The sequence below is a fragment of the Pristis pectinata genome, chromosome 39 (genome assembly GCF_009764475.1).
Source record: "Pristis pectinata isolate sPriPec2 chromosome 39, sPriPec2.1.pri, whole genome shotgun sequence".
Classification (NCBI taxonomy): Eukaryota; Metazoa; Chordata; class Chondrichthyes; order Rhinopristiformes; family Pristidae; genus Pristis; species Pristis pectinata.
In genome coordinates, this window is record NC_067442.1 from 6,309,260 (window position 1) to 6,322,630 (window position 13,371).

The 13,371-nt window shown below is 55.4% G+C and overlaps 1 protein-coding gene across 1 annotated transcript; it reads left to right on the top strand.

The window, feature by feature from the left end:
• Positions 1-9,640: 9,640 nt before the first annotated feature.
• Positions 9,641-10,848, top strand: LOC127587223 (uncharacterized). Its single transcript, XM_052045434.1, has 2 exons — positions 9,641-10,359; positions 10,392-10,848. The coding sequence occupies exons 1-2, from the start codon at positions 9,696-9,698 to the stop codon at positions 10,718-10,720; spliced, it is 993 nt and encodes a 330-aa protein (XP_051901394.1). The 5' UTR covers positions 9,641-9,695; the 3' UTR covers positions 10,721-10,848.
• Positions 10,849-13,371: the final 2,523 nt, after the last annotated feature.

Below are 13,371 nucleotides of genomic sequence, written 5' to 3' on the forward strand. Positions count from 1 at the left end.
CCGGGCACCCACCGCTCTCTGTGTAAAAAAAAAACTTGCCCCACACATCTCCTTTGAACTTTCCCCCCTCTCACCTTCAATGCACAGCCTCTAGTACTCTGTATTTCTACCCTGGGGAAAAGACTGACTGTCTACTCTATCTGTGCCTCTCATAATCTTATAAACCTCTATCGGGTCTCCCCTCAGCCTCCGCCGCTCCAGAGGAAACAACCCAAGTCTGTCCAACCTCTGCTTGGAGCATATGCCTTCTAATCCAGCCAGCATCCTGGTGAACCTCTCCTGCACCCTCTCCAAAGCCCCCCACACCCCTCCTGTAACGGGGGCGACCAGAACTGCGCACAGTGCGGCCGAAAACAAAGTTTCAATAGAGCTGCAGCAAGGTGTTTCTGGCGTCTGAGTGTCAGTGCTCCGAGCAGCACTCTGTCACCCCGGCCCTCGGAAGCCCCTGGAGAAGGTGGGGGGGTGGGGGTGGGATGTGAGCCTCCTTCTCGGACCTCTGCTGTCCATGCGGGGGAGGTGCTGGCGGGGAGGGAGTTCCAGGATTCGCACCCTGCGTCCATAAAGGAACGGCGACAGATTTCCAAGTCGGGATGGTGTGAGAGTTGGAGGGGAACCTGCGGGTGGTGGCATCCCTTGGTGTGTTGCGGGGGGGGGTGGGCAGTGCGGTGGGGGCAGTGTCGATCGAGTGGGGCTGCTCTCTGCCGGACGGTGTCGAGCTTCTCGAGAGTTGTTGGTGCTACACTCACCCAGGAAAGTAGGGAGTGTCCCATCACCCTTGTGCTTGTTGATGGGGGTGTCCGGGAGGTGAGTCACTGCTCCCATACATGTGGGATTTATGTGGCTGATCCAGTTAACCGTGACCCCCCCCTCCCCCGCAGGATGCTGATGGTTGGGAGAGGGGGGATGAGTAATGATACCTCAGGGGGAGGTGGTTAGACTGTGGCTTGTTGGAGACAGTCACTGACTGGCATTTTTGGGACATGATGTTACTTGGCTACCTCTCTGGACGTTCTCCAGGTCTCACTGTGTACAGGCAAGGATTGCTCCACTCAGTAAAGAGGTGAAATCTGAGCAGTCATCAGAGAAGTCCCCTGCTTCTGACCTTCAGGCAGAAGGAAGGTCACCGAGGAAGCAGCGGAAGGTGGTTGGGCCCAGGGCACTGCCCCCAGGACCTCCTGCAGTGAAGTCCTGGGACTGGGGTGACTGACCATCTTCCTTTGTGTGAGGTGGGCCCCCCCCCCACCACTGGGGGGCTCTCCCTTTGATGCCCATGGGCTTTAGGTTTACCAGGGCTCCTCGATGCCACACTCGGTCAAAACGCTGCCTCGGCGCCAAGGGCGGTCACTCTCACCTTGCTCCTGGGGTTTGGCTCTTCCGTCCATGTTTGGACCGAGTCTGTGATAAGGTCTGGACCCAGGACTGGGCATTGGTGACAGATGGAAGGGTGGTCACTAGTTGGGTGGTTGGATTTGCCCTGTTTTTGAGTTAACAGGGTGATTTTTCCACAGTTCTGGGTAGGTGTCAGTTGTGGTAACTGTACTTCAGGAGGTGAGCTGCAGGTAGTTAAGGAGCAGAGATCTGTTGGATAGAAGGTGAGGCCGAGAGTGGTGTATGTGCCCTGGCATTGAGATAGACTTGCTGTGAGGCTGGGAGTGGTGTCTGTAGCCTGGCATTGCGAGATGCTCCCTGGTATCAGGGAGCAGTGATTCTGACATGGCATTGAGAGACACTCCCTGCTGAGGCTGGGAGTGGTGTCTGTGGCACGGCATTTAGAGACACTCCCTGGTAAGGCTGGGAATGGTGAATCTGACCTGGCATTGAGAGACGCTCCCTAGTAAGGCTGGGAGAAGTGACTGACCTGGCATTGAGAGACGCTCCCTGGTAAGGCTGGGAGAAGTGACTGACCTGGCATTGAGAGACGCTCCCTGAAGTGGTGACTGACCTGGCATTGTCCAGATGTGGTGACAGTGCCCTGACATTGGGAGACACTCCCTGGCGAGAATTTTGGCATTGGAGACACTCCCTGGCGAATCAGGGTGGTGACAGTGCCCTGGCATTGGGAGACACTCCCTGGCAGGTGTTCTGGCATTGAGAGACTCTCCCTGAGGCTGTGTGGTGAATAGGAGGGTGTAGATGGTCCAGGTCTGGACTAATGTGGAAAACCTGGGTGACGTGTTGTAACTGCGGAGAGACGGAGAGGTGCTGGTGTCCAGGGGACCTGGCTGTTCTTGTGCACCACTCACTGAAAGGGTTCAGGGGCAACAAACACATCATGAAGGCAACGAGTGGGTTGGGCTTTATTGCAGGAGGGTTTTCAGTACAAGAGTGAAGGCATCTTGCTGCAATTAAATCGAGCCACGGTGAGACTGCACCTGAAATGTTATAGAAACCATAGAAAAACTACAGCACAGAAAACAGGCCATTCGGCCCTTCTAGTCTGTGCTGAAACATTATTCAGCTAGTCCCATTTACCTGCCCCCAGCCCATACCCCTCCAGACCTTATGTCCAGGTCTGGTCTCCCTTCAACAACAGAGGTCATAAGAAGAGGTACAACACAGCAACAGGCCCTTCTGCCCATTGAATCTGTGCCCACCAATCTCACATTAACCCCATGTTTTTCCACTGTCCATGTTTCCTGCCACCCCACCACACACACACTCTCTCTCTCTCTCTCTCTCTCTTCCAGCCCCCCACACTCTCTCCCCCTCTCTCTCCCTCCTTACCCCCCCCCCCAACTCACCCACATATTGCGGGCAATTTCCAGCACCAAATGAACCCACCGACCCCTCATGTCGCTGGGGTGTAGGGTAAAAACCGGAGGAAACCCACACAGTCACAGGGAGACTGTACAAACTCTCTCTCCCTCCCTCCCTCCCTCTCTTGTGCTGAGAGGCAGCACCCTTGTCCCATCAGAGGGAGTGAGCGAAGGGATCTGCTGTACTGACTGGAAAATGAGGAATCAATGATCGGACTGGGTCAATGGTCCCGTGAGGTTACAGGAATGAGAGGCGGCGGCATTGATCACCGGACAATCCTGGGCCTGACATTAGACTTACACTGACTGCCCCTTGCCTGGGGTGGCTCACAACTAAGGGTCAGTCTTAATGGTCAGTGAGTCAGGACGGAGATGAGAATCCTTTACCCTGAGGGTGGTGGATCGATGGCAGTCTCTCCCCAACACTCCTGACAGGTGGCCACAGAGTCGCAGAGCAATACCACAGGGATACAGGCTGTTCGGCCCAACCAGTCCGTGCCGACCACAGTGCCCACCCAGCCAGTCCCAATGTCCTGTGTTGGGCCTATATCCCTCCAAGCCTCACCGCTCCATGTACCTATCCAAGTGCTTATTAAATGATACTATTGTACCTGCCTCACCCTCTTCCTCTGGCAGCTGGATCCATGTACACCCCACCCTCTGTGTGGAAAAAGTTGCCTCTCAGATCCCTTTCAACCTTTCCCCTCTCACCCTAAACCTATGCCCCCTAGTTTTGGACTCCCCTACCCTGGGGAAAAGACTGTTACCATCCGCCTTATCAATGCCTCTCAGAATTTTAAACACTTCTATAAGGTCGCCCCTCATTCTCCTACGTTCCAAGGACTGAAGACCCTGCCCGGCCAACCTCTCCCTATAACTCAGGCCCTCCAGTCCTGGCAACATCCTCGTAAATCTCTGCGCTCCAGTTTAACCCCATCTTTCCTATAACGGTGATATTAAAAGAATCAGGGCTGTGGAGTTAATACAAGAAAATGGCACTGTCTGATTAGAGTCATAGAGTCATACAGCCCAACTGGTTCATGCAAGCCAGTCCCATTTGCCAGTGTTTGGCCCAGAACCTTATAAACCTTTCCCATCCATGTACCAGTCCAACCATCAATTAAATGTTTTAATGTTCCCTGCCTCAACCACTTCCTCTGGCCGCTCGTTCCATATACGGACTGCCCTCTGGGTGAAAATGTTGCCCCTCAAGTTCCTCTTAAATCTCTCCCCTCTCACCTTAAACCTGTGCCCTCTGGTCTTGATACCCCCAACTCTGGAGAAAAAGATTGACTGCATTCACCCTGTCTCTGCCCCTCATGATTTTAGACACCTCTATAAGATCACCCTCAGTCTCCTACGCTCCAAGGAATAAAGTCCTCGCCTGTCCAACCTCTCCCTATAACCCCCTCGAGTAAAGTCCCTCAAGTCTTGGCAACATCCTTGTAAATCTCTGCACTCTTTCTAGTTTAGTAACATCTTTCCTACAGCAGGGTGATCAAAACTGAACTCAATACTCCAAGTGCGGCCTCACCAGCATCCTGACCACCATGACCTCCCAACTTCTATGCTCGATGCCCTGACCGATGAAGGCCATCATGCCAAATGCTTTCTTCACCACCCTGTCTACCTGCGACTCCAATTTCAGGGAACCATGTAGAAACAGAAAACCTACAGCACATTCAGGCCCTTTGGCCCACAAAGCTGTGCCGAACATGTCCTACCTTAGACAATTACTAGCCCTTACGCACAGCCCTCTATTTTTCTCAAGCTTCATGTACCTATCCAAAAGAACTCTATCGTTCCACCTCCACCACCGTTGCCGCAGCCCGTTCCATGCACATCACCACTCTCTGAGTAAAAAAACTTACCCCTGACATCTACTCTGTACCTACTCCCCAGCACCTTAAACCTGTGTCCTCTTGTGGCCACCATTCAGCCCTGGGGAAAAGCCTCTGACTATCCCACCGATCAATACCTCTCATCTTATACACCTCTATCAGGTCCCCCTCATCCTCCGTCTCTCCAAGGAGAAAAGGCCGAGTTCCCTCAACCTGCTTTCATAAGGCATGCTCCGCATCCAGGCAGCATCCTTGTAAATCTCCTCTGCACCCTCTCTACGGCTTCCACATCCTTCCTGTAGTGAGGCGACCAGAACTGAGCACAGTACTCCAAGTGGGGTCTGACCAGGGTCCTATATAGCTGCAACAATACCTCTCGGCTCCTAAATTCAATTCCCCGATTGATGAAGGACAATACACCGTATGCCTTCTTAACCACAGAGTCAAGCTGCTTTGAGCATCCTATGGGCTCGGACCCCAAGATCCCTCTGATCCTCCACACTGCCAAGAGTCCTACCATTAAGACTATATTCCACCAACATATTTGACCTACCAAATGAACCACTTCACTCTTATCTGGGTTGAACTGCATCTGCCGTACTTGTAATCCTCGGTCCCTCCGTTCTACAACACTCCCCAGGGCTATGCCGTCCAATGTGGAAGTCCACCTTGTCTTGACTTTACAAAACTCAGCACCTCACACTCCCGGATTAAACTCCATTTGCCGCTCCTCGGCCCACTTACCGGCTGATCAAGATCCCCCTGTGATTATTGACAACGTGACAAAGGTGCTGCCCCTCTACTTTGCAACTGGCCTCACCCTGCGATGGAGGAGGCTGGGACAGACAGGGCGGTGTGGGAACAGGGAGGGGATTCAAAGTGGCCAGCAGCCAGGAGATCCGGGCAGACAGAGCGCGGGTGCTTGGCGAAGTGGTCTCCGAGTCGGCACGTGGTCGCACTAGTGTGGAGCTGCTCGATCCGCTGAGGTCCCGCAACATCTGCAGATCCCAGCACCTGTGTCACCAACTCCACGTCTATCTGGTTAGACCACACTTGGAGTACTGTGTCCAATTCTGGTTGCCTCATTATAGGAAGGATGTGGAGGCGTTGGAAAGGGTGCAGAGGAGATTTACCAGGATGCTGCCTGGATTAGAGAGTATGGATTATGAGGAGAGACTATGGGAGCTAGGGCTTTACTCATTGGAGAGGAGGAGGATGAGGGGAGACATGATAAAGGTGTACAAAATATCAAGAGTAGATAGAGTGGACAGCCAGCACCTCTTTCCCAGGGCACCAATGCTCATACAAGAGGGCCTGGCTTTAATGTAATGGGGGGGGGGGGGGGGGGGGGGGGAGTTCAAGGGAGACGTCAGAGGGAGGTTTTTCACCCAGAGAGTGGTTGGGGCGTGGAATGCGCTGCCGGGGGAGGTGGTGGAGGCGATACGTTGGTCAAGTTCAAGAGATTGTTAGATAAGCATATGGAGGAATTTAAAATTAGAGGGATATGTGGGAGGAAGGGGTTAGATAGTCTGAGGTGAGGTTTAAAGGTCAGCACAACATTGTGGGCCAAAGGGCCTGTATTGTGCTGTACTGCTCTATGTTCTATCCCCGTCTGGCTCCCAACTAACTTTGTACTTAACGAGATCTCCTCTTATTCTTCAGGGAATAAAAATTCACTCTTACACAGTTCAGGAACAGGCCCTTCGGCCCCCATGTCTGTGCCGACCACGATACCAATTTAGACTGGTCCCAGCTCCCTGCATGTGGTCCATATCCCTCCCTTCCCTGCCCATTCACGTATCTGTCCAAATCCCTCTTAAACGTATCTGCCTCCACCCCCACCCCTGGCAGTGCGTTCCAGGCACCCACCGTTCTCTGGGTAAAAAAAACTTGCCCCGCACATCTCCCGTAAACCCCCCTCTCACCTCTGTCCTCTTGCATTTGACATTTCCACCCTGGAGAAAAAGACTCAATCCTCTGGACACCCGTCATCATTTTATAAACCTCTATCAGGTCTCCCCTCAGTCTCCGACACTCCAGAGAAAACAACCCAAGTCTGTCCGACCTCTCCTCACGGCACATGCCCTCTGATCCAGGCAGCGTCCCGGTGAACCTCTTAGAACATAGAACATTACAGCACAGTACAGGCCCTTCGGCCCACGATGTTGTGCCGACATTTTATCCTGCTCTAAGATCTATCTAACCCTTCCCTCCCTCATAGCCCCCCATTTCTCTATCATTCATGTGTCTATCTAAGAGCCTCTTAAATGTCCCTAATGTATCTGCCCCACAACCTCTGCCGGCAGTGCGTTCCACACCCCACCACTCTCTGTGCGAAAAACCTACCCCTGACGTCCCCCTTATACCTTCCTCCAATCACCTTAAAATTATGTCCCCTCGTGTTAGCCATTGTCGCCCTGGGAAAAAGTCTCTGACTGTCCACTCGATCTATGCCTCTTATCATCCTGTACACCTCTATCAAGTCCCTCTCATCCTCCTTCTCTCCAAAGAGAAAAGCCCTAGTTCGCTCAACCTATCCTCATAAGATATGCTCTCCAATCCAGGCAACATCCTGGTAAATCTCCTCTGCACCCTCTCCAAAGCCTCCACACCCTTCCTGTAACGGGGCAACCAGAACTGCACACAATACTCCCAACAAGGCCTAACCAGAGTTTTATCCAGCTGCAGCGTGACTTCCCGACTTTTAAACTCAATGTTTACGGAATTTGTGCGCAGAAATAAACAACTAAATAACGAAAAAAAAAATTTAATTTTGTCAATTTTTGTCAAGGGGTTCTTTTACGTAAAATCACAATATGGACTGTCTCTAGGAACAGCCCTCCGTAATGCTGGGATGTACTGGCTAGGCTTCCTCTGGCAGGGGAGACAGACCTGGGCGGATGTGGCTCCACCAGGGAGTTTTATAATTTAGTGAGACAGCCTTTGTCGATAAATCATAGTGTAATACGGACCAACCCGCAGTCTGCCGTCCCGATCACCTGTGGTCGCAGATTGCTCACGGTTAGCGTAATGTAAAAGATAACTGGGACTGTAAGGGTTAATGGTGTGCAGCTATTCCGCCACCGTGGCGTGATATTGCTTCAGCCATGGGGTGACTATAGTTGTGGCTACAAGGCTGCAAGTGTTGGTGAGAAACAAAGAAATGTTGAAGGCATATCTTGCTTTGCTACAGGTTTGCTGTAAGCAACTGCCTTAGTAAGTACAACTTCACGCAGAGGCTTCCCACAAATTAAGTATAAAAGTAGGGACGCTAATCGGTAAATCTCTGAGTGGGGATCAGTACAGAGCTCGGGTTACACTGTTTACTCTTTCTCTGTATCCCTCACTCCCACTAGCATCAAATAATAAAGCATTAGTTATATACTCCTTGGTTCTGCTGTATTACAGCGGGGGTTGACTTTCACAAGCAGTCAGTGGGGGACGCAGGCTGATCTGATGCTCTGTGCCTGTGATGCTGCTGCAAGTAGGTTTTTCATTGCTCCTGTGCAGTCATGGACTGTGTGTGTGTGTGTGTGTGTGTGTGTGTGTGTGTGTGTGTGTGTGTGTGTGTGAGCGAGAGAGCGAGAGAGGATAAACCAGACTTTAGTCCCCTCTGAACAGCAGCACAGTTCAATCTCTGTCGCCAGAATACTTCCCACTGCCTCGGTAAAGCAGCCGGCATAATCAAAGACCCCCGCCCACCCCAGACATTCTCTCTTTCCCTGCCTCTCCCATCGGGCAGAAGATACAAAAGTCTGAAAGCACGTAGCACCAGGCTCAAGGGCAGCATCTACCCTGCTGTTATAAGAATATTGAACGGTTACCTAGTACGATAAGATGGACTCTTGACCTCACAATCTACCCGGCGTAGCCCTTGCACCTTATTGCCTGCCTTCACTGCTCTCTGTAGCTGACACTTTATCTGCATTCTGTTTTACGACCTCAATGCACTGATGAGATGAAATGATCTGTATAGACGGTATGCAGAACAAAGTTTCCCGCCGACCCCAGGACATGTGACAATAATAAACCAATTTACCAGTTTAATACTTTCCCCATCAGCATGGTTCCACATTATATCCAGGAGCCACATATCAGGAGGGAAAGGCCATTCGGCCAACCATGGCCATACTAACCCACCACCGACCAGTAGGCATTCATCTGTTTAAATCCCATCTTGGTCCGTATCCCTCAATGCCTCAGAACTCGTCTGGACACTTCCCTCAACTCTGTCAGTGACTCTACTTCCCCCACTCTCCCCGGCAGTGTGTTCTAGGTGCTCACTGCTCTCTGGTTGAGAAAGGTCCCCCTCACGTCCCCTCCCACCAACCGCGCCCCCCTCCCTTTCCCCTAAATCTACATCCTCTAGTTTTGTCTACCTCTTGCAGTCACCTCCCGCAGTGTGGTGTCCAGAACCGTACACAGTCCACCAGCTGAGATCTGACTAAGGTTTGGACCATGGAGGACGTCTTGAAGAGGCGGTGCCTCAAGAAGGCGGCATCCACCACTTGAGGACCTTCACCACCCGGACGTGCCCTCTTCTCGTTACTACCATCGGGGAGGGGTACAGGAGCCTGAAGACCCACACTCAACGATTCAGACTCTTGCCCGTTCCTGCCCAAATCTGGAGGGGATCTAGATAAGGTGGGTCTTTTCCCCAGGGTGGGGGAGTCTATAACTAGAGGGCATGGGTTTAAGGTGAGAGGGGAAAGGTTTAAAGGGGCACGTTTTCACACAGAGGGTGGTCTGTATGTGGAACGAGCGCCAGAGGAAGTGGGTGAGGCAGGTTCATTCACAAAGGTAACATCCTGGATGGGGAAAGGGTTAGAGGGATGTGGGCCAAATGGGAGTCTTGGTCAGCATGGACCAGTTGGGCAGAAGGGCCTGTTTCCTCGCTGTGTGTTGCCCCGAATCCTGCAGCTTTGGTCGTAGAGTCCTTTCGGCCCATCCTGTGCGTAGCAGCCCCGTGCACCGCGCCTGACCGGCGGTAGTTCACCACAGTGACTCGTCAAACAAAGGCCAGGAGAGGCAGGGTGTCGTTGTATTAAACAGTCGGTTTTATTCCCTCGAAAGGAGAGGCGAGGATGGGTGGGTGGGGATGTGGATGGAGGGGGAGGGTTCGGTTCTAGTTACACGGGTGGGACGGCAAGCACAAGGAGGGTGGGAAGGGGTGGGGAATGAGATCACAACAATACAAACTACACAAACCACTGATCGCTGGGTAGGGCTGACCCCCTGGTGTCCCGGGGTGGGGTGGGGCGGGACGGGAGGGGGGAGTGCGTACTCTCGTCCTGGGGGGGGGGACCCTCTGACCCCTGGAAGGGGTGGGGGAGTGGGTGGGAGGGGCCGGTGTGGACAGGAGAGTCGGGACAGAAGGAAGGGGTTGGCACATCTTGCTCCCGCCCAGGTACACACGCAGCCACACTGTGCCACAGTGGGTCGCGCACCGGTCCAACGCAGGCCACGAGTGGTCGCGCGCCAGTCAAGCGCAGGCCACAAGTGGTCACGCGCCACTCAAATGCAAGCCGTCAAACGCAGGCTGTGGGGAATGTTCACTAGTCAACACAGGCCGTGGGGGAATGCAGACCGGTCAAACACAGGCCACAAGTGGTCATGCACCAGTCAAATGCAGGCCACTGGGGTCTGCGCACCAGTCAAACGCAGACCACTGGGGTTCACACACCAGTCAAACTCAGGCTATTGGGGGGCCACGCCCCAGTCAAACACAGGCCATTGGGGGGTCACACACCGGTCAAACGCAGGCCGTGGGGGAATGCACACCGGTCAAACGCAGGCCGTGGGGGAATGCACACCGGTCAAACGCAGGCCGTGGGGGAATGCACACCGGTCAAACGCAGGCCGTGGGGGAATGCACACCGGTCAAACGCAGGCCATAAGTGGTCGTGCACCAGTCAAATGCAGGCCACTGGGGTCACACAGTCAAATGCAGGCTGCGGTGGGTTGAACAACAGTCAAACACAGACCACGGCGGGTCACACGCCGGTCCAACGCAGGCCATGGGAATCACCCCGGTTCTGTGGCGAGTCCAAACGCAGGGCCCCGGAGGCGGGCTGTGGCTCCGTCTGTTCGATCCTGCTGAAGGGCGAGTCGACACCATCCTGAGCTGGGCCCAGCCTGGGTGCCGTGGAAGGGGGCAACAACATCCCAGATGGGTGGGCTCCTTCTGCGACTGATCTGGGGCTCCCGGATCCGAGCCGGGGGGGGTGAGGGTGGTGGGGGGGGGGGGGGGGGGGGGGGGGGGGGGGGGGCGGGGCAGGAGGAGGTGTCCAGTGGTCCCGAGGTTTACTTGGGCAACGCCCCACGCCACTGCTGAGCCTGGGGTGAGAGGTGTGAGCCAGGCACTGAGGTCACGGACCCAAGAACGGGGGGGGCTTGGGATGGGACGGGAACTGGTGCATCGGGACAGGCAGAAGGGGTGCTGGGGCTGCCGGCTGGTCCTTTGGGGAGCCTGATCCCTGGCTGATGGTGGGGGTTGGGGGGAGACGGTCACTATGTTGGGGCCTGGAGGGGGGGGTGGTGGGGGGGTCCGGGGTTGACAGGGGGGTGGGAACACTGGGCAGGTCAGGGCCCATTGGGGGGGGGGGGGGGGGGGAAACAGTCAACGTTTCAGGTCACAGGACGGGTCGTGGGGACTTGGGTACTGAGGGGGCCAGTGGGCGGGAACGGAGTAGGGGTCTGTGTATAAACGGGGTCCATGAGTAACTGGAGGTCCATGTAGTAATGGGGGTGTGTGTGGTAGTGGGGGAGTCTGTGTGGTAATGGAGGTCCATGTAATAATAGGGGGTCTGTGTGTAACCAGGGTCCGTGCAGTAATGGGGAGGGGGTCTGTGTAATACTGAGGTGCAGCAGTCTGTATTTCACAGGGGGTGCTGTGCATGGTAGACACTGTAATTGACTTGGGCGGGGTCCCGTGTTTCAGGGGCACGGGGCGGGGTCCGTGTGCATTACTGGACAGTATAGAGGGCGATGTGTGTAACTGGGCCAATGATGTGGGGTTGGAATCTCACACTGACCCAGGGCAGTGATTTGGGGAGAGCATCCGTCTCACCGTGACACACAGCAGCTTCCCAACAACACTCCGGGGCGGATGTGGGTGGGACACAGCAGGGGTGGGGTGGGAGGTCCCGAGGACAGAGAGATGCGACCCGGCCCACCCGGAGCAGCTCTCCCCCCCATCTGGGAGTCGTTCCTCTCGATAGGGCGAGGTGGGGACGGGGGTTGGGAGTGGCGGGGGTGGGGGGGGGGGGTGGGGGCAGGAGATCAGAGGGCGACGGAGGGCAGGGTCTCAATAGTAAGTCTCTCTCTCCACCCAGCCTGCGGGACACAAAGGGAGAGGCAGCGTTTAGTTGGGCGGTCAGACACTGTCCCTCATAAACATGGCTCAGCAAGCGCCCCGTCGACATGCATAGGGTCCCGCATACACCGCCCCACAGCAAGAACCCGCATCCCGCGCACATCCCAGCACAAGCCAATACGGCCCACCTGGTCTCGCAACACCGATGCAACGCAAAACCAGGTGTACAAACAAAGGAGGGGTCCCACATGCACTGGGGGATGGGTCACACGCACACACACCCTCACTGGGGATGGGTCCCACACACACACTGACCCTTACTGGGGGACAGGTCACACACACTGACCCTCACCGGAGAAGGGTCCCACACACACTGACCCTCACCGGGGCACGGGTCCCACACACACACACTGACCTTCACCGGGGGACTGGTCCCACACACACACACTGACCCTCACTGGGGGACGGGTCCCCACAGACACACTGACCCTCACTGGGGGACCGGTCCCCACACACACACTGACCCTCACTGGGGGACGGGTCCCACACACACACACTGACCCTCACTGGGGACCGGTCCCCACACACACACTGACCCTCACTGGGGGACGGGTCCCCACAGACACTGACCATCACGGGGGACAGGTCCCCACACACACACTGACCCTCACCGGGGCACAGGTCCCCACACACACACTGACCTTCACTGGGGACCGGTCCCCACACACACACTCACCCTCACTGGGGGACCGGTCCCCACACACACACTCACCCTCACTGGGGGACCGGTCCCCACACACACACTCACCCTCACTGGGGGACCGTCCCCACACACACACACTCACCCTCACTGGGGGACCGGTCCCCACACACACACACTCACCCTCACTGGGGGACGGGTCTCCACACACACTCACCCTCACTGGGGGACGGGTCCCCCACACACACTCACCCTCACTGGGGGACGGGTCCCCACACCACACTCACCCTCACTGGGGGACGGGTCCCCCACACACACTCCCCTCACTGGGGGACGGGTCCCCACACACACTCACCCTCACTGGGGGACGGGTCCCACACACACACCTCACTGGGGACGGGTCCCCCACCACCACTCACCCTCACTGGGGACGGGTCTCCACACACACACTCACCCTCACTGGGGGACGGGTCCCCCCCACACACACACACCACAGATCCCGACATGCATCCTCACCTCCTGGGTTCCTGCGGAGAATGAGTTTGCGGATTTCATCGTATACAAAGATCAGGAAGCTGTACGGGAACGCACAGAACCACCAGTTGGGCCTGTCAGTGTTGGGGGATGGAGCAGAGAGAGATCGTTAAACCAAGCAGAGGCAGGGAGACGAAACCCCTTGTGTCCTGCCCCACCACCTCAGCATGGCCTATATCTGCCCCAAGACGTTTCCCCTGCGCTGTGCCCGAATCCCACCCACCG